The 19,312-nt window shown below is 45.2% G+C and overlaps 1 protein-coding gene across 4 annotated transcripts in view; it reads left to right on the forward strand.

Annotated features, from left to right (window-relative positions):
- The window catches only part of LOC134936845 (disintegrin and metalloproteinase domain-containing protein 9-like), a 211,728-nt gene that overhangs the window by 137,603 nt on the left and 54,813 nt on the right, over positions 1–19,312 (forward strand). For 2 of the 4 annotated variants that reach the window (XM_063932126.1, XM_063932128.1), the window contains 4 exons: positions 4,565–4,670; positions 5,187–5,361; positions 8,890–8,979; positions 17,884–17,995. In XM_063932126.1, coding sequence (XP_063788196.1) covers positions 4,565–4,670; positions 5,187–5,361; positions 8,890–8,979; positions 17,884–17,995 — 483 coding nt within the window. The remainder of the gene's footprint in view (positions 1–4,564; positions 4,671–5,186; positions 5,362–8,889; positions 8,980–17,883; positions 17,996–19,312) is intronic. The other 2 variants (XM_063932127.1, XM_063932129.1) reach the window with 2 other exon arrangements.

Here is a 19,312-nt window from a genome sequence, read left to right on the forward strand (position 1 = left end):
TATGGGTGTTGCTGGCGCTGAGGAGGAAATTGACAAGGAGGATTCTGATGGTGAGGTGGTTTGTTTAAGTCAGGCACCCGGGGAGACACCTGTTGTCCGTGGGACGAATATGGCCATTGACATGCCTGGTCAAATTACAAAAAAAAAATCACCTCTTCGGTGTGGAATTATTTTAACACAAATGCGGACAACAGGTGTCAAGCAGTGTGTTGCCTTTGTCAAGCTGTAATAAGTAGGGGTAAGGACGTTAACCACCTCGGAACATCCTCCCATGTACGTCACCTGCAGCGCATTCATCATAAGTCAGTGACAAGTTCAAAAACTTTGGATGACAGAGGAAGCAGTCCACTGACCACTAAATCCCTTCCTCTTGTAACCAAGCTCCTGCAAACCACACCACCAACTCCCTCAGTGTCAATTTCCTCCTTACACAGGAAAGCCAATAGTCCTGCAGGCCATGTCACTGGCAAATCTGACGAGTCTTCTCCTGCCTGGGATTCCTCCGATGCATCCTTGAGTGTAACGCCTACTGCTGCTGGCGCTGCTGTTGTTGCTGCTGGGAGTCGATCGTCATCCCAGAGGGGAAGTCGGAAGACCACTTGTACTACTTCCAGTAAGCAATTGACTGTCCAACAGTCCTTTGTGAGGAAGATGAAATATCACAGCAGTCATCCTGCTGCAAAGCGGATAACTCAGGCCTTGGCAGCCTGGGGGGTGAGAAACGTGTTTCCTTTATCCACCGTTAATTCACAGGAAACTACAGACTTGATTGAGATACTGTGTCCCCGGTACCAAATACCATCTAGGTTCCATTTCTCTAGGCAGGCGATACCAAAAATGTACACAGACCTCAGAAAAAGAGTCACCAGTGTCCTAAAAAATGCAGTTGTACCCAATGTCCACTTAACCACGGACATGTGGACAAGTGGAGCAGGGCAGACTCAGGACTATATGACTGTGACAGCCCACTGGGTAGATGTATTACCTCCCGCAGCAAGAACAGCAGCGGCGGCGGCACCAGTAGCAGCATCTCGCTAACGCCAACTCGTTCCTAGGCAGGCTACGCTTTGTATCACCGCTTTCCAGAAGAGGCACACAGCTGACAACCTCTTACGGAAACTGAGGAACATCATCGCAGAATGGCTTACCCCAAATGGACTCTCCTGGGGATTTGTGACATCGGACAACGCCAGCAATATTGTGCGTGCATTACATCTGGGCAAATTCCAGCATGTCCCATGTTTTGCACATACATTGAATTTGGTGGTGCAGAATTATTTAAAAAACGACAGGGGCGTGCAAGAGATGCTGTCGGTGGCCCGAAGAATTGCGGGCCACTTTCGGCATTCAGCCACCGTGTGCCGAAGACTGGAGCACCAGCAAACAGTCCTGAAACTGCCCTGTCATCATCTGAAGCAAGAGGTGGTAACGAGGTGGAATTCAACCCTCTATATGCTTCAGAGGATGGAGGAGCAGCAAAAGGCCATTCAAGCCTATACATCTGCCTACGATATAGGCAAAGGAGGGGGAATGCACCTGACTCAAGCGCAGTGGAGAATGATTTCAACGTTGTGCAAGGTTCTGCAACCCTTTGAACTTGCCACACGTGAAGTCAGTTCAGACACTGCCAGCCTGAGTCAGGTCATTCCCCTCATCAGGCTTTTGCAGAAGAAGCTGGAGACATTGAAGAAGGAGCTAAAACAGAGCGATTCCGCTAGGCATGTGGGACTTGTGGATGGAGCCCTTAATTCGCTTAACCAGGATTCACGGGTGGTCAATCTGTTGAAATCAGATCACTACATTTTGGTCACCGTGCTCAATCCTAGATTTAAAACCTACGTTGTATCTCTCTTTCCGGCAGACACAAGTCTGCAGAGGTTCAGAGACCTGCTGGTGAGAAAATTGTCAAGTCAAGCGGAACATGACCCGTCAACAGCTGCTCCTTCACATTCTCCCGTAACTGGGGGTGCGAGGAAAAGGCTAAGAATTCCGAGCCCATCCGCTGGCGGTGATGCAGGGCAGTCTGGAGCAAGTGATGACATCTGGTCCGGACTGAAGGACCTGCCAACGATTACTGACATGTCGTCTACTGTCACTGCATATGATTCTCTCACCATTGAAAGAATGGTGGAGGATTATATGAGTGACCGCATCCAAGTAGGCACGTCAGACAGTCCGTACGTATACTGGCAGGAAAAAGAGGCAATTTGGAGGCCCTTGCAGAAACTGGCTTTATTTTACCTAAGTTGCCCCCCCTCCAGTGTGTACTCCGAAAGAGTGTTTAGTGCAGCCGCTCACCTTGTCAGCAATCGGCGTACGAGGTTACTTCCAGAAAATGTGGAGAAGATGATGTTCATCAAAATGAATTATAATCAATTCCTCCGTGGAGACATTCACCAGCAATTGCCTCCAGAAATTACACAGGGACCTGAGATGGTGGATTCCAGTGGGGACGAATTAATAATCTGTGAGGAGGGGGATGTACACAGTGAAAGGGGTGAGGAATCGGACGATGAGGAGGAGGTGGACATCTTGCCTCTGTAGAGCCAGTTTGTGCAAGGAGAGATTGATTGCTTCTTTTTTGGTGGGGGCCCAAACCAACCAGTCATTTCAGTCACAGTTGTGTGGCAGACCCTGTCGCTGAAATGATGGGTTCGTTAAAGTGTGCATGTCCTGTTTATACAACATAAGGGTGGGTGGGAGGGACAATTCCATCTTGCACCTCTTTTTTTCTCTCATTTTTCTTTGCATCATGTGCTGTTTGGGGACTATTTTTTTGAAGTGCCATCCTGCCTGACACTGCAGTGCCACTCCTAGATGGGCCAGGTGTTTGTGTCGGCCACTTGGGTCGCTTAGCTTAGTCATCCAACGACCTCGGTGCAAATTTTAGGACTAAAAATAATATTGTGAGGTGTGAGTTGTTCAGAATAGACTGGAAATTGAGGTTAATAATACTATGGGATCAAAATGACCCCCAAATTCTATGATTTAAGCTGTTTTTGAGGGTTTTTTGTAAAAAACACTCGAATCCAAAACACACCCGAATCCGACAAAACATTTTCAGGGAGGTTTTGCCAAAACGCGTCCGAATCCAAAACACGGCCGCGGAACCGAATCCAAAACCAAAACACAAAACCCGAAAAATGTCCGGTACACATCACTACTTAAAACCTGCACATCGCCAGGTAAAAATAAGTAAGAGATGAGAGATAAGGCAGCAACAGCTCTGCTGGATTCTACAGTCAGACACTGCTTTGCAGAGCTGGGGGCGGGGCCACACCATGCACAGAAAGGGATCTAATAGAGGCATGCCTCTGAGTGTGGGAGCGGGCCTTGTGCACTGATGGACACTTGGATGTGTCATGTGACCAGGAAGTACACTGTAGTTGAAGCTCAGTCAGCAGCAGCAAGAGAAGACACAGGGATGCAGGTAGGAGACTCAATGGACACTGTAGCTTAGTGTAGTGAGGGGAGAGTTACAGACCCATCCCCATGTGTGGCTCCCCAGCCATTCATGAGCTGTGTCTTATCTGCAAGATAAAGCACAGCCAATCAAGAGCTCTGAAGGCCCTGATTGACTGTGTCTTATCATGAACATTGGTTCTTAGAGGTAAAGCCCAAATGTTTTCTGTAATGAAAGGAGTGGTGACATTTACCCTATTGCACAGTAAATCAATTTAGATTGTCATGTCGTGCCTCTGTATACCTGCGCCTGGTAGTTTTTCAAATATCCCTTTCAGATTAAAAAGACTGGTTGCACCCAGGGTTTTGTACACGGGTCCAACCTGGTGTGACCCGGCTGAGACCCCTTTCAGTCAGACTACTGGACCCAGCTTATTGCCGGGACAGCGATGTCACTGCACACAGGTGCAGCGCCGGTGATCATCTCCAACCACCGGCTCTTCCTATGCTGTAAACGGGCACCGGGTCAAATTGACTTAGCCTTACCTGGGTCCTTCCTGGGAAAAACCCTGCTCGCTAGAAGGGTTAGATTCGTAGGTTGCTGGCCCCGGGTTGAGCCATTTCCACTGACAAAAATCCTGGGTTCACATGCACTAGCCCTGGACTTTTATGTCAGTGGAAAACGGGTTTAAGTTGCTGCAGCACCTCTAGAGAGCAAACAATAGGCGAGACCATGCAGCAGTGACGTGTGATCAGGGTAGGTAGGGGATGCAGAGCCTCACCTCTCATACTCCAGTATACTCCACAGTCTTGACTACAAAAATTATTAGAATAATAAGGGGTTTGAGCAGCTATAACATGGGTTGACTTGAAACCGTGTTCATTAACCTGGCTCGGACCTGGATGTAGGTCTGAAAGGGTTATTAGCAATGGACGGCTGTTAAGCCGATTGCATGATGCATTCTCTCACGGTGGATGTCACCTGTATTGTAGAACAGTTACATTGGATCTGTGCTCATTGATTTAATTTATTCATTTGTCTCTTTGCCCTGGTACATTTTGCATCCCGAACAGTTTAATGCCACTACAGTCTCTGTTGTTATTATTATAGCCGTTTGTTTAATAATAAAAATGTAGTAAAAAGTTTGGTTCAATTTCTCAGCTGCAGGAAATGCCGACCTGGAATGCTACCAGGAGCAAAATGTCAAAGGCAATAGGTTTGGAAACTGCGGAGGTGTCAAGGGATTTTATGCAAGTTGTCACACAGCGTAAGTCATATTCACTCTCAGCAGATATATAAGTAAGTACCATGTACCAGGGGTGCATCAAGAGAGGTGAAGGCCTGTGTGCAGTCTCTGTCCAGGCCTCCTCGGCTCTAGTCGGAAGAGCACTAGGAAACTCTAGCGCTGTCCCAGAGTCTAGTATACATGCACAGGTCTCCAGGAAAGTGTCACGGTCGCTATTTTTCCGGTGATTTTTCTACTGCGCATGTGCAAAATGCCAGCAAAGTGGCCGCCACGCCATGCAGAGAGAGTTAGATTTGGGTGGAGTGTGTTCAAACTGAAATCTAAATTGTAGTGTAAAATAGAAGCAGCCAGTATTTACCCTGTACAGAAACTAATAACCCACCCAAATCTAACTCTCCCTGCACATGTTATATCTGCCCCACCTGCAGTGCACATGGTTTTGCCCAACTGCTAACAAATGTGCTGCTGCGATTAGATCTGAATTACCCCCATAGTGGGTTGCTATAATCCCACCCTTTGTTTGTTATATATCTCCAGTGATGTATTATGCGGCAAATTACAATGTATGATCACGGACATAGATACAGTATACAAGGAATATCTGGCTCTCTCTTACTACACTACTGGAAATCATACCTGTGTGGCAGCGGATTCTTTGACAGATAATTATCCTCTTTGGGTAAATGATGGCACAAAGTGTGGTGAAAATAAGGTAAGCAATCTAACTGCTATAAAACATTTCTCATGAAAAAAGAAAGCACCTTTATGACTGATGATTACCTTACCTGTTTACATTGATGTGTTCTAGGCATGTTTACTTGAAATGTGACTTGTATGCTTGAGTTGAATGCTTGAAATCAAAGGTAAAATTACAGTAGAGAGAAATTAGTTATTTTACAGTTTCCTAAGTATTTACCTCCCAACTCTCCAAGTTTGGCCAGATCAAGATTTTAGGATTTCATGGGGGGTAAGGGGATATCGATGGCCTACTGCTTCGGAACTAAAAAAAAGTCTCTAATGTTCACTCCTCTCCCTAATGTGACCTAGCAACACCCAACTATGCAGTACCTAGCCGACATTTCAGAGGAGCTCCCACTCTCCCGACCCCCCTATTATTAAATGTATGTATTATTATTAAATGTATTATTATTATTAAATGTATGTAAGTATGTATCCTGTATTGCATTTTTCACATTTTATTTTCTTGCATCATGAAATCAAGTGGACTTATACTGGAATTTATCACAAAACACACAGGTCTCATAATAAATCATACACAGGACGACTCCAAAGTATTACAGTTGGTTTATTTCCACCTGGTTGGAAAAGGTCCCACAGTTGGCTCCAAACAGGAGCTTCATTATGAAAATCTAAAGTACATGAAAAGTATAAAAAAGTTTTTGAAAAGCAACAATCGGGGAAGGATTTTTGACAATTTAAAAAATGTAATATCCCCCAATAGGCTGTCAAGACCATCGTCATGATATTAGGGACACGTTGGCTAAACTGCCCTTGGCTTTCCAGCATAGGGTTTGACAGGGGGTAAACAGCAAAGACTCCCACACCAAGTCAGCTACCTCCCATCATTCGCTCTCAGTAATGTAGATATGGGAACATATCTCACACCCAGACAAATATTCAGTAATATAATATTTCATGTTTGTTAATAAAAAAGGGATACAGGTTGAGTATCCCTTATCCAAAATGCTTGGGACCAGAGGTATTTTGGATATGGGATTTTTCCGTATTTTGGAATAATTGCATACCATAATGGGATATCATGGTGATGGGACCTAAATCTAAGCACAGAATGCATTTATGTTTCATATACACCTTATACATACAGCCTGAAGGTGGTTTTAGACAATATTTTTTATAACTTTGTGCATTAAACAAAGTGTGTGTACATTCACACAATTCATTTATGTTTCATATACACCTTATACACACAGCCTAAAAGTTATTTAATACAATATTTTTAATAACTTTGTGTATTAAACAAAGTTTGTGTACATTGAGCCATCAAAAAACAAAGGTTTCATTATCTCACTCTCACTCAAAAAAGTCCGTATTTCGGAATATTACGTATTTCGGAATATTTGGATATGGGATACTCAACCTGTACCAGCAGTGAATAAAGCACTACTAAGGACAAGAACAAGCACAGCAATTAAAGCACTTTTAAGCATAAGCCATACTGCAGTGATAGAAACAGCTGATATGTGAATAAGGTACATGTATACCACTGCACCAGTCTGTCAGAGATCACCACTGGTAAGCGATCTAGGTGTGTGATGGCTCCTCCTCTGGTGCTGACAGCGGTCCCACTTCACTGTCACTCCCATTTGGCAGACACAGATCCACAAGACCCGCAGGGCCCCAGATGAAGAAAGATTTGCTTGTCCTTGTAGTCCTTCAGTAACCCACTGATTCAAAAGTAATTGTAGTCCTGACATACAAATCATGAGTACCCAGGAGCACAAGATGGAACACACCCATTACACATGACAGCAACAAGTGCTGTGTGTACAGGGCTAAAACCAGAGCCGGCCTTAGGCATAGGCAAACTAGGCAAATGCCTAGGGCATTTGGTATGCTTAGGGGCACCAGCAGCTTCTGCTGATTAAAATGATATGCGGCATGCCTATATTGTGTGTGTGTGTGTGTGACTGCGGCTGTATCTGCATACGAAATGCTATATTGCAGTGTATTCCTGGAAATCACTGTAATGTAGCATTTCGTATGCAGATACAGCCACAGTCGCACACAGAATATAGGCATGCTGCATATCATTTTAATCAACAGAAGCTGCTTGTGCATCCTAGCCACATAGTAATGCAAATAAGATGCATTTTCATAAACAAAAGGCGCCCGATGTTAGCAGAGCTGCCAGCTGACTCATGCCAGGCATCTCCTGCAAAACTAGCAGCGGTGCTAGGGGGCACCAGCCAAAATCTTGCCTAGGGCATCATATTGGTTAAGGCCGGCTCTGGCTAAAACCGTCTCCACCTCTGCCATAATTTCATAAATGCACTTGAAAAACTGCACCTGTCCTAGTAGATGTATGAATAATTTCTATAGGTAGGATCACTGATGGGTGCTTAAAAACCGCAGGATTTCTCACAGAGAAAACAACTTTTTATATTGTAAAAAGTATTTATTCTTATAAAAAACATACATAATAAAATCATGGAAACATAATTCAAAAGACATGAACAATTGAACTGATTTGTGAATAATTCATGCGATATTTAAAAACATGCAGTGTCACAATGCAGCTGGTTGTAATTCAAATGGCATGAACAATATATATTCGGCAAGAGCACAGTATCCAATCAATGCGTTTTGGTGTAAAACACCTTTTTCAAGAATGGATAGAGTGCTCATTCTCTCTCCGGTTTATAAACCCTATTGAATTGGGCTTAATTGGCTCCTGATTACACTACTTCCCGCTTACTTCCGCCGGAAGTGACATGCAGGTGGCCCCTCGTTCCCCGCTGTATCTGTTTTAATATGTAATGCTATTTCTTTCTGTTCCGTCTTTCCGGAACTGGAAGTGACGCGGATAGTAGATGTATGAGCAGAGTGGCCAATCTAAGGGATGGAGTCAGCTGTCCACGTGTTTCATTTTTTCCCCTGTCTTATTAGAGACAGACCTCTTTTCATTACAAACAGAGTATTATGGCAGAGATTATTGCATGTTTAGTGTCAGAGGGAAGCTCTAGTCATATTGAGCAATAAGTCTAATATCTAATATGGGATCAACAATATATAAAAATATAACACATATACAGCAAGCTTTAATTTAACAAAGCACTGTATCATTGGAACATTTCCACAAAGTCTTCAGCACAAACACACAGTTATCTTGTGTGGTACATGCCAGACATTCGGGATAACACCGTCCCTTGCCTAGTTGGGACAGTAGGCTACTTTACATCTGGCTTCCCAACTGACTTGATGTAGGCAGTACAGGCAGGAGCAAGCGCCAGTGTATACAGTATTGGAGGCAGGGGCGGGTTTGGGCCTTCCTAGAGCTTTGATAGCACTGGGCAAGCCACCATGAGATGTAGCACTTCCACTAATGTGATTAGTCCAAGCCTCCAGCGTAGTGTGACCACGCCAGACTGTCCCAAATGCAAACATACTAGAAGGTACTCATTAGCCTGGTTGTCATTATCCCAACATTTACACAAACCTAATACACAATCTTATAGTAGTCTCTGTTTTCTATTTTCAGATATGTATTAAACAAAAGTGCACAAACATCTCTATCTCAGATCTGACTTGTGATCGGGGGACAACTTGTAATTGGCACGGAGTAAGTAAGGTATTTGTAACACTGAGCAAGTCTGCCCTTATACTGATGGTTGCACTGATATCTCAGAATTGTTCACATTCTGCATTCAGCATTGGCAGATAGACAGACAGACCTGATTTTGGGGCCAGAAAGTGGAAGGTTCTCCCTCAATACAAATGTATTATTCACAGAGCAGAAACTTGGCCTACAGTATTTCACCTTAAATGTCTGATCAGTAAAGTTGGCGGATATATGTTCCTAGGTTTGCCTTGTAGATGTGCTGCGTCACGACACTGCAAACATTCCCGATGTATGCACCATGTATAATTCCTTTGGGGTAAATTTAGAAAGCGGCAGCTCTTGCAAGCAGACCTTCTTGGCATGTTTTAAGTTCAAAATATAATACTGAAATGATATTAACAACACAACTTGTCTGGCTTTCCTCTTAATATCATTGATATATTAAATTTTGGGCTTATACCCACCGCGAAACGGCAGCTTGCAAAAGCCACCACTTAGTAAATGTACTCCTTTTGTATATACTGTACTTCCAGACAGTTAGTACTATACCGTTGGTTAGTTTCACCTCTTCACACACACACACACACACACACACACACACACACACACACACACACACACACACACACACACACACACACACACACAGTTCTGTTCACTCTTCAGCCCTGCAGACCATTATAAAGCCTATTAGGAGTTGATTTGGGAAACCCTGGGTGACTTACATTAGTGACTGAGAAAAGCCACTTAACGCATTTAATAAAATGACAACTGGGCTGTGGCTTACTGTATAATGAGTAAATATTTTACTAAAATTTTTTACTAAAAATGATCTTTTTCTCAGCATACTGTTATGAGTTGCCACTTGCGACTCTTTCCTGTCTGTTATCCGGCTGTCTCCTAGCAACTAGGATGCTGGCTGCTACATGCAGCAGCACACCTGTTTGGAATGCCTTGTTACCTGACTCCAGCCTGATTACTCCTGTGTCTGGTCTGTCTCCCTTTTATTAGGGATCCTGGTCAGTTCCTCCCTGCCAGTGATATTCCCTAGTTCCTATTACCTAGTAAGCTCATCACATGGTCAGTGTACCCTGTACAGTTCCCTGTATGCCTGTCTGATCCTGTGTCCTGGTGCCCTGACATTGTGTTCCATATCCTTGCATCCTGCCTCATTCCTCAGTATGTTGTCCCTGCCAGTCCTGCACCATGCTCTGTTGGATCCTGCCCGGTACCTGCTATCCTGTGTCCATTCCTGCTCCGTGTCATTGTCTTGCCGTGGCCCTCCAGTTACTCTTGTGTCCGGTCTTGAACCATGTTCAGGCTCCTGCCAAGTCTCTGTAAATATATATTTCCAATGCTGGCTCTGTGTACATCCAGTCTGTGGGTCTGTGGTTGTCAACAACAAAGTACATCCACTCCAGCCGTGCCTGTAGTTGTAAATCTGTGGCTAACTAGAGTATTTCCAGTATTCAGGTTACAGCTTAGCCACTGTGTCTGTATCCTGTTTGTTATTGTAGGCTATGGCCTAGTCACACAGTCCATCCAGCAAGTCTCTCTACGGCTGGGGTTCATGCTGCCAGCACTCTGCTTCAAATCCCAATGCACACCGCACCTGATTGTTTCCAGCAGTTAACCATCGCCTGGCTGTGTTCACCTGCAACTTACACCTTATTACTCCAATAACCATTATCCTGTTGTTATTCCTGTGCACTTCCAGTCCAGCAGTCTTCAGTCAGCATATCTTGCCAAAGTCTATCTGCAGTTACCATTGCTGTGTCTAGTCTGCTTACAATTAACTCTTGCCTTGCCATATGCTACACTCGAGGTTATTACTTTGGGGTCTCCAGCCTATTATGTGAGCCCCTACTGCTAGAGGTTTAAGACCAGGCGGCATCTCAAGTACCGGTGAACACATACAGCTCTATTGGAACAGGAGCTGCTGTTATTGGCAGAAGATCCTCACACAGGCTCTAGGAGTCTTACACAAATAGTGCTGGAGTTCCCTAACACAAGCAAAGTGTGTTAAATGTCTATGAAGTCTATGTGTACACATTGAAACAACTAATATAATAACACACTTTCTATGCAAAAGAGTTGCATTACTTTAGCACAACTGTATGACATCCAATAATGACACAGTAGAAGAATCAGAAATATCATTGATTTCCGACAAGGAATGGGAGGCTATTTTTCTCAAAACACAGAGTAGCTCCGTCTGTATTCAGATCAGAGAAACACAATACAAAATTCTAATGAGGTGGTACAGACACCCCACCCTCTTACATGCCATCTGCCCTTCAGTTACTGCCAATTGTTGGAGGTGCTGTAAAGCTTTGGGTACATTATTGCATATCTGGTGGAGCTGTCCCCTGTTAACTTCTTACTGGAACGACGTCATAGCAATATCCCAGGATATTCTTCATATCACTATCCCCACTACCCCGGCCTTCTGGTTGTTGAATCATTCCTCCATGGCCCGATCAGATTATAAATCTTCATTGCAGCGGCATCTGTGTAATGCAGCTAGAGCAACGATACCTGCTCTGTGGAGATCTGCCAGTCCTACTACACGTAAAACTTGGTTCTCTAGGATAGATTATTATATGGTTATGGACGAAACACTTTTAGCTTCTAGAGACAAGACTGTCGACTTTAACTCCATATGGCTTCCCTGGTTGACCTATAAAACCTCAGCCTTATACAAAGATGATATATTCTTAACGCAGTATAGGAGGCTATCTACTCCCGTCTCTCACTTTCTTTTCACAATGAATATTTTGATATATTTTGAATGAGATACCTTGGTACAGATCCAACTTTTCTACCCTGCTCTTTCCTCTCCTTCTCTTCACTCTTTTTAATGCCTTCTCCCCTCCCTACATCCTCTAGTCCCCCTTCTTTATCTCTCAATTAAGTTGTGCTTCATATTGGAATGTGTGCCGTTTCGGCCGGACTTGATACTAATTTTTTTTCCCTTTCATAATGGACTTATGCTTCTATGACTCGCAGTGATCTACCAGATTTATTGAATTTTCTTACAAAGAATATGTATGCACTGTTTTTTTTCTCTCTCTCTCTGTTGGTCCATTCTATGTTTTCCGAGGCTGAAACGGTGTGTATTTTTTCATTGTTTTCAATAAAAACAGACTATATAAAAAATAAATATAATTGATGGCAATTGTATAACAGCAACGGTGAGGATAACGAGGTTGAACGTGTCACCATGAGATTGGTAGAAGTAACTGTTGATTTAATGATTAGCAGTATTCATATTTAGAGCTACAGATACACACCCTAACCAGGCTAATGACACATCAGGAGACACCATGAAACAGAAAATCACTAGGATAAGAGTGATAATCTTTTACTATGGACAACAAGCTAGCAGCATGTACGACTGCTGTGCGTTATCGCACAGCAGCCGATCAGGTCTGAACTGCGCATGCACCGGCGCCGCAGTGCGCCGGCACGTGCCAGACAGCCGGCACCCGTCTCAGCCCTGTGATTGCCTCTGCCAGATTGACAGGCAGAGGCATTCGCTGGGCGGGAGGAAATGGGATGGCGCCGTTTGGCCGCCGTTTTAGGGGCGCAGTTTGGGCAACACAGGCATTCCCCCGACCATGCAGGGGATGGACCGCGGCGGCTGCGATCCGGACAGTGACGAGTAGCTCTCTACCAGTTCGCAGGAGCTGCGCTGGTAGGGAGCTACTCTTCAAGTACAAAAGCGTTTTTGTACTTGTGTGGTGGGGTAGGGCCTGACATGCGGAGCGGACTAGCCCTGTGCTGGGCGTCTCCCCGCATGTCAGGGAAGCTGATCGTAGATGTGCTAAATTTAGCACATCTACGATCTGGTCTGAATTAGGCCCTTTGACTCTAGCAGTTCCCTCCATCATTCATGCAGTACTATCTAGTAACCTGACAGCTCTTTTACCAGTGGCTCCTGTGATGCCTGCAAGCTCAGTGACATCAGTTGCACATTCTCTTCTTCTCCGTTGGCCTCACTACTTGCCACAGAACTCACTGCAAGCAGAAGTCTGTTACGTACTTTGGGGCTAATTCAGGTTAGATGGCAAATCGCGATCCAACCGGAATTATTACAATTGCCTTGCGGGCGTATGCGCTGCACCCATCCTGCACATGCGCTCGCACTTTCTATGAGGGGGGGGTGACGGAGTGTTGCTGGGGTGGTGCGGCGCAAACGGGCGGAGGTGGCAAAACAGGGGCACAATGTCACACGCAGCCGCCGCGATCGGGAAGATGGCGACGGGCCTCCTGCGGCCGCAGCTAAGCTGCACCGGCAGAAGGCTTCCTTAGTTTCTGCCAACAAGCAGAAATTGCGATGCGTTCGCAATTTCTGCTTGTTCAACGAGGGGAGGCTCCGTTCAGCATGCTGGGTGGCCTTGCCCAGCGATGGCCTGCCCCCAGCATATGATCCAGAGGATTGCAAATTCTGCTAATTAGCAGAATTTGCAATCCTAACTGAATTAGGCCCATAGTCTTTGGACGCAGCAGTGGTTCAAATATATACTAATGTCACAGGAGACGTCTGAAGGCAAAAGACGCCTACTGCCAGTATCACAGATCTAAGTGTTGTGTCCAAAGACACATCATTGGATCTTCATCACAACCACTGGCTGCGCAAACGGCCATCTGAGTAAGCCTAAGGCTTCTCAGAATGTTGTCTCATCTCTGCAGCCAAGGCCTATAAATCTGTGTTGGAAGACGCAGACACTGGCCTTGGCACTCCCAGAAAAAAGAGGTGAAACACCTCCCATCACCTCCCCCTTACCCACCCCCAAGACAACCTGCAGCATGTCAGTCATGCCGTGGCTTGGTGACATCACATGCCCAGATCTTTCACCATCAGAGTTGTACACAAACCATCATGTTTGCGTACAACTCTGAGTCAGGCCATAGGCTGCTCTCATATTTAGCATTCCAAACATTCTTCATACTTATCCTTTTGTTGCAGTTTCTTCAGTTAGATTACTTAAATGAGGAGAAATTAGTTTAATATTAATTCATTTGTTACAGATTACTGATATATGAAGATAAGTCAAATGTTAAGCAGCAGATGATATTGTACTGAATGAAGGGGGGGGGGGGGCATTGGAGGGAGAGACATACAGCATGTACTCTCTTTCTTGGTAGATTGTACAGGAAAGAAGACTGTGTAAATGAAAATATACATTTTATTCTCCAGTTTAATAATTTATCCACATTTTCACAAAACCCACACTGGTAATTGGCCATCTCTGTTTGGGAAATCTGAACAGAAGTTGCAGATTTCCTGGTCAGGTAATGAAGTACAAAATTGATCAAGGTACGTATTCTAAGCTTTATTTAAACTGGGACAACAATGTTATTGAGGCTGGCTACATACTTGCCGATGCACATGTGATATTGTGTAAGTTTTCTCCTCGCAAACGATATCGTTCATACACACTGAACAATATCGTTTGCTATATTGTCAGTGAAGGCATGGCCTTCAGCTCGTGGACCGGCGGTGGCTCCTGATTGGCTCATGAACCTGTGCCTGACTTGACTTACCAGACGTCGGGGACCGGACCCTCACAGCGCGCTGGGAACAGCACAGGCAGCAGCAGCAGCAAGCAGTTGTAAGTATATGGCCCTGGGAGCATGTGTGTACCTGGCCCTGGGGGTATATGTGGGCATGCAGTTGCGGAACTAGCGAGCGGTGGGCCCAGATGCGACAAAATGCTTTGCCTCCCCCCCTCATCCCATCCAAGTCCACCCCCTCACCCCTGGAGAGGATCTGGTGAGGGGGACCTGCTCAGGGCCAGAGAAATGGATACCTAGCAACAGTGCCGTAACTAGACATTTTAGCACTGTGTGCAAGAAATGGCATCGGAGCCCCACCCCTACATGCAAAACAGGGTCAAAAATACATAGGGGTGTGGCTTCGTGGGGAAGGGGTGTGGCCAGAAAATAATACCAATTCATAAAACGGTGCACAGTAGTCACCATTATTCAAATTACGCCACACAGTAGCACCACTACACCAGGTAAAGACCCTTTTACACCTTACGGCGGACAGATTCCCCTTTTTAGACATTACGGCAGACAGCGTCCCCTTTTTTTCACATTACGGCAGACAGCGTCCCCTTTTTACACATTAAGGCAGACAGCGTCCCCCTTTTTACTCATAACGGCAGACAGCGTCCCCTTTTTACTCATAACGGCAGACAGCGTGCCCTTTTTACACATTACGGCAGACAGCGTGCCCTTTTTACACATTACGGCAGACAGCGTGCCCTTGTTACACATTACGGCAGACAGCGTGCCCTTGTTACACATTACGGCAGACAGCGTGCCCTTTTTACACATTACGGCAGACAGCGTGCCCTTGTTACACATTACAGCAGACAGCGTGCCCTTTTTACACACTACAGCAGGCAGATTCCCCCTTTTTACACATTACGGCAGACAGTCCCCCTCTTTGGAAAGAAAGAGAAAGAAAGAAAGAAAGAAAGAAAGAAAGAAAGAAAGAAAGAAAGAAAGAAAGAAAGAGAAAAAGAAAGAAAGAAAGAAAGAAAGAAAGAAAGAAAGAAAGAAAGAAAGAAAGAAAGAAAGAAAGAAAGAAAGAGAAAAAAAGAAATAAAGGGAAAAAGAAAGAAAGAAAGAGAAAAAGAAAGAGAAAAAGAAAGAAAGAAAGAAAGAAATAATTAATTATACTTACCCTCTCCGCTGGCTCAGGCTCCTCGGTGCAGCTTCTGACAGAGATCATGATTCCCGGGCAGGAGAGAAGGAGGAGGAGGGAGGTGGAGGAGGGAGCTGCAGCAGCGCTGTGTTATTGGTGGAGGCGCTGCTGCTGCTGTCCCAGTCCTTCACCATAGGCTGTTCTCCGCCGCTGTGAATGCTGGGACGCGCTTCACAGCGGCGGAAGACAGCCTATAGTGAAGCAGAGGGACAGCAGCAGCAGCGCCTCAACCAATGAAACAGCGCTGCTGCGGCTCCCTCCTCCACCTCCCACCTCCTCCTTCCCCTCGTGTCCGCTGCGCTCCTCTCCTCTCCGGGCGGCTGTGTGCTGCGGGCAGCGGTTGCCCGCAGCACACAGCGGCATGTAATGAGTCAGTTTGACTCATTACATGCTTTGGGCCCCTGGACAGAGGCGGGCCCCAGTGCAACGCACTGGTTGCACTGGCAGTAGTTCCGTCTCTGTGGGCATGTGTGTATCTGGCACTGGGGGCATGTGTGTATCTGGCTCTGGGGGCATGTGTGTGTTTCTGGCACTGGGGGCATATGTGTGTTTTTGGCACAGGGGGCATATAATGGGTATCTGGCACTGTGGGGGCATAGTATGTGTATGTGGCACTGTGGGGGCATATTATGTATATCTGGCATTGGCCCTCATTCCGAGTTGTTCGCTCGCTAGCTACTTTTAGCAGCATTGCACATGCTAGGCCGCCGCCCTCTGGGAGTGTATCTTAGCATAGCAGAATTGCTAACAAAAGATTAGCAATTCTGCAATTAATAGCAGAATTGCTAACGAAAGATTAGCAATTCTGCTATTAAGTATTTCCTTGCAGTTTCTGAGTAGCTCCAGACCTACTCCTAGACTGCGATCACCTCAGTCCGTTTAGTTCCTAGTTTGACGTTACAAACACGCCCTGCGTCCGGCCAGCCACTCCTCCGTTTCTCCAGCCACTCCTGCATTTTTACCTGGCACGCCTGCGTTTTTTTTAGCACACTCCCTGAAAACGGCCAGTTTCTGCCCAGAAACACCCACTTCCTGTCAATCACACTACGATCAGCAGAGCGATTGAAAAGCTTAGTTCGCCTGTGAGTAAAATAGCATAGTTTTGTGTAAAATTGCTTAGCGCATGCGCCCTGCTGTGCATACGCATGCGAAGAACTGCTGGATTTTAGCCTATTAGCAATTCTGCTAAAAATAGCAGCGAGCGAACTATTCGGAATGACCTCCCTTGCACTGTGGGGGCATATTATTTGTATCTGGCATTGCACTGTGGGGACATATTATGTGTATCTGGCATTGCACTGTGGGGACATATTATGTGTATCTGGCATTGCACTGTGGGGGCATATTATGTGTATCTGGCATTGCACTGTGGGGGCATATTATGTGTATCTGGCATTGCACTGTGGGGGCATATTATGTGTATCTGGCCTTGCACTGTGGGGGCATATTATGTGTATCTGGCATTGCACTACTAGTGGCATATGTGTATCTGGCACTATTGGGGGCATATGTGTATCTGACACTGCTGGGGCACATGTGTATCTGGCATTGCACTATTGGGTGCATATGTGTATCTGGAACTCTACTTTGGGTCATTATGTGTATCTGGCACTCTACTGGGGTCATTATGTGTATCTGGCACTCTACTGGGGTCACTATGTGCATCTGGCACTCTACTGGGGTCATTATGTGCATCTAGCACTATACTGGGGACATTATATGTAAGAAACAATTGTGTATGTGGGGGGGTTTGAAAAAATATTTATAGTTTGATAATATAAAGTTGCAAGGCCACGTCCAGTTTCCCAGGAGTGTATGCACCAAAGGCGTGCGCATTAGAGGGGTAGGAGCCGCTTCAAAATTTCTTGCTCAGGGTGCTAGTAGGCCTGGAATCGGCCCTGAGTGAAGGCATGCACCCACACTCCAGAGCATGCCGTCTTGTACAATATCTTTAGAGTTCAAGGTGAAAACTAAAGATATTGTACATTGTTGACGACCCGCGGGAGCGTGCATCATTAACGATATAGTGAATATATGAACGATATATCGACCGATATACCGGATCGGACGAGATATCGGAAACAAATGTTATGGGCATTGCATATTGTATGGAGCGCAGGGATTCTTGTAAGTATCCTCAAGTTAGAAACAGTTTAACAATTATCTAAATTATGCTTTTTTATCTGTTTGAGATTTGTAACAATAAACACAAGTGCCATTGTGATCCTGGCTGGAAACCCCCATTATGCACCACACCTGACGATGCCCGGAGCATTCATTCAGGGCGTATGGCAAATGATACTGGTTGGTGTTTTTTTCTATTACTATTATTTTATGAAGATACTGCTATAAAATACTATTTACAGCAACATCAGTGTAAACACCTAAACTACGTCTACAATGAACTGGGTCTTCATTTGGATACATCAGAAATGTTATTTTCAACTTTGTTAGTCATATACAGTATATCAACATACACATGGCTGCAGCTGAGATTAGCACTGATTGTACCTGAATGAATAGGAGCTCAATTATATAAATACTATAGTCCAGGGATAGGCAAGAAGTTGCCATCCAGATGTTGTAAAACTACACACCCCAGCATGCCCTGCCATAATGTAGCTATTTGTACAAGATAAAACTGTTGCACGGCTTGTTGGGATATGTAGTTCTACAACAGCTGGAGGGTCGCTTATTGCCCACCCCTGCTTTAGTCCATAATATTTCTTTGTTAACTCGGTTCAGATCACTTCAGTGTAGCCTGAGCACAGTAACAATCCATGCCTTTCTTACATGATCTCCACGAAAAAAAAAGCAACAAATAAAGAAAAAAAACGAGATCGTCCATATTGGCCTGCATGCACAGCCGACGGGGCACCAGCGATGAACGAGCGCGGGGCCGCTCATCGTTCATCGCTGGTGCCTCCACACTCAAAGACATGAACGTTATCTCGTTCATTAATGAACGAGATCGTTCATATCTTGCAGTTAGATCGCCCAGTGTGTAGGGCCTATAAGTTTACCCTTAACCTTTCTTCACCAAAGCATATTTCCACACTCATATACTATAGTCATAAGCTTCAAATCCCCACTGCCTGTCTTCCACATGACTCCCTCCTTACACCAGCATTCTCTCTCTCTCTCTCTCTCTCTATATATATATATATATATATATATACACATATATATATACATATATACACATATATAAAAAAAAATTCTAGTTATATAAATCAGAACAAAAAAATAGACATTGCATTGCAGCAGCCATGGCACTCACATCTTCACCACCCTGTCCCCAGGGCCGTCGTAAGAGCAGTCTAGGCCCCTGGGCAAAGCAATGCACTAGGATCCCTACCCATCATCCAGTGGTAGGGGTGGGTGGTGCTATCAGCGGCAGCTTTGATGTCCCACATGTGGTAGGGGGTGTTCTATCTTCCACTCAGCATGTAGGACCTGGAGCAGTAATTTCTGCTAATTACTCCTTTACTGCACAGATGGTGGGAGATGGTGGGGAGGGAGAACACTAAACTGTTGAATGGGGCATTGGGCTGAATGAAGAGGCCCTGGTACATGACTTCCAGGGTAGTAGGGGGTGTCTAAAATATGCAGAGGAGGGGT

The sequence above is a fragment of the Pseudophryne corroboree genome, chromosome 6, assembly GCF_028390025.1.
Source record: "Pseudophryne corroboree isolate aPseCor3 chromosome 6, aPseCor3.hap2, whole genome shotgun sequence".
In the NCBI taxonomy this organism is placed as follows: domain Eukaryota; kingdom Metazoa; phylum Chordata; class Amphibia; order Anura; family Myobatrachidae; genus Pseudophryne; species Pseudophryne corroboree.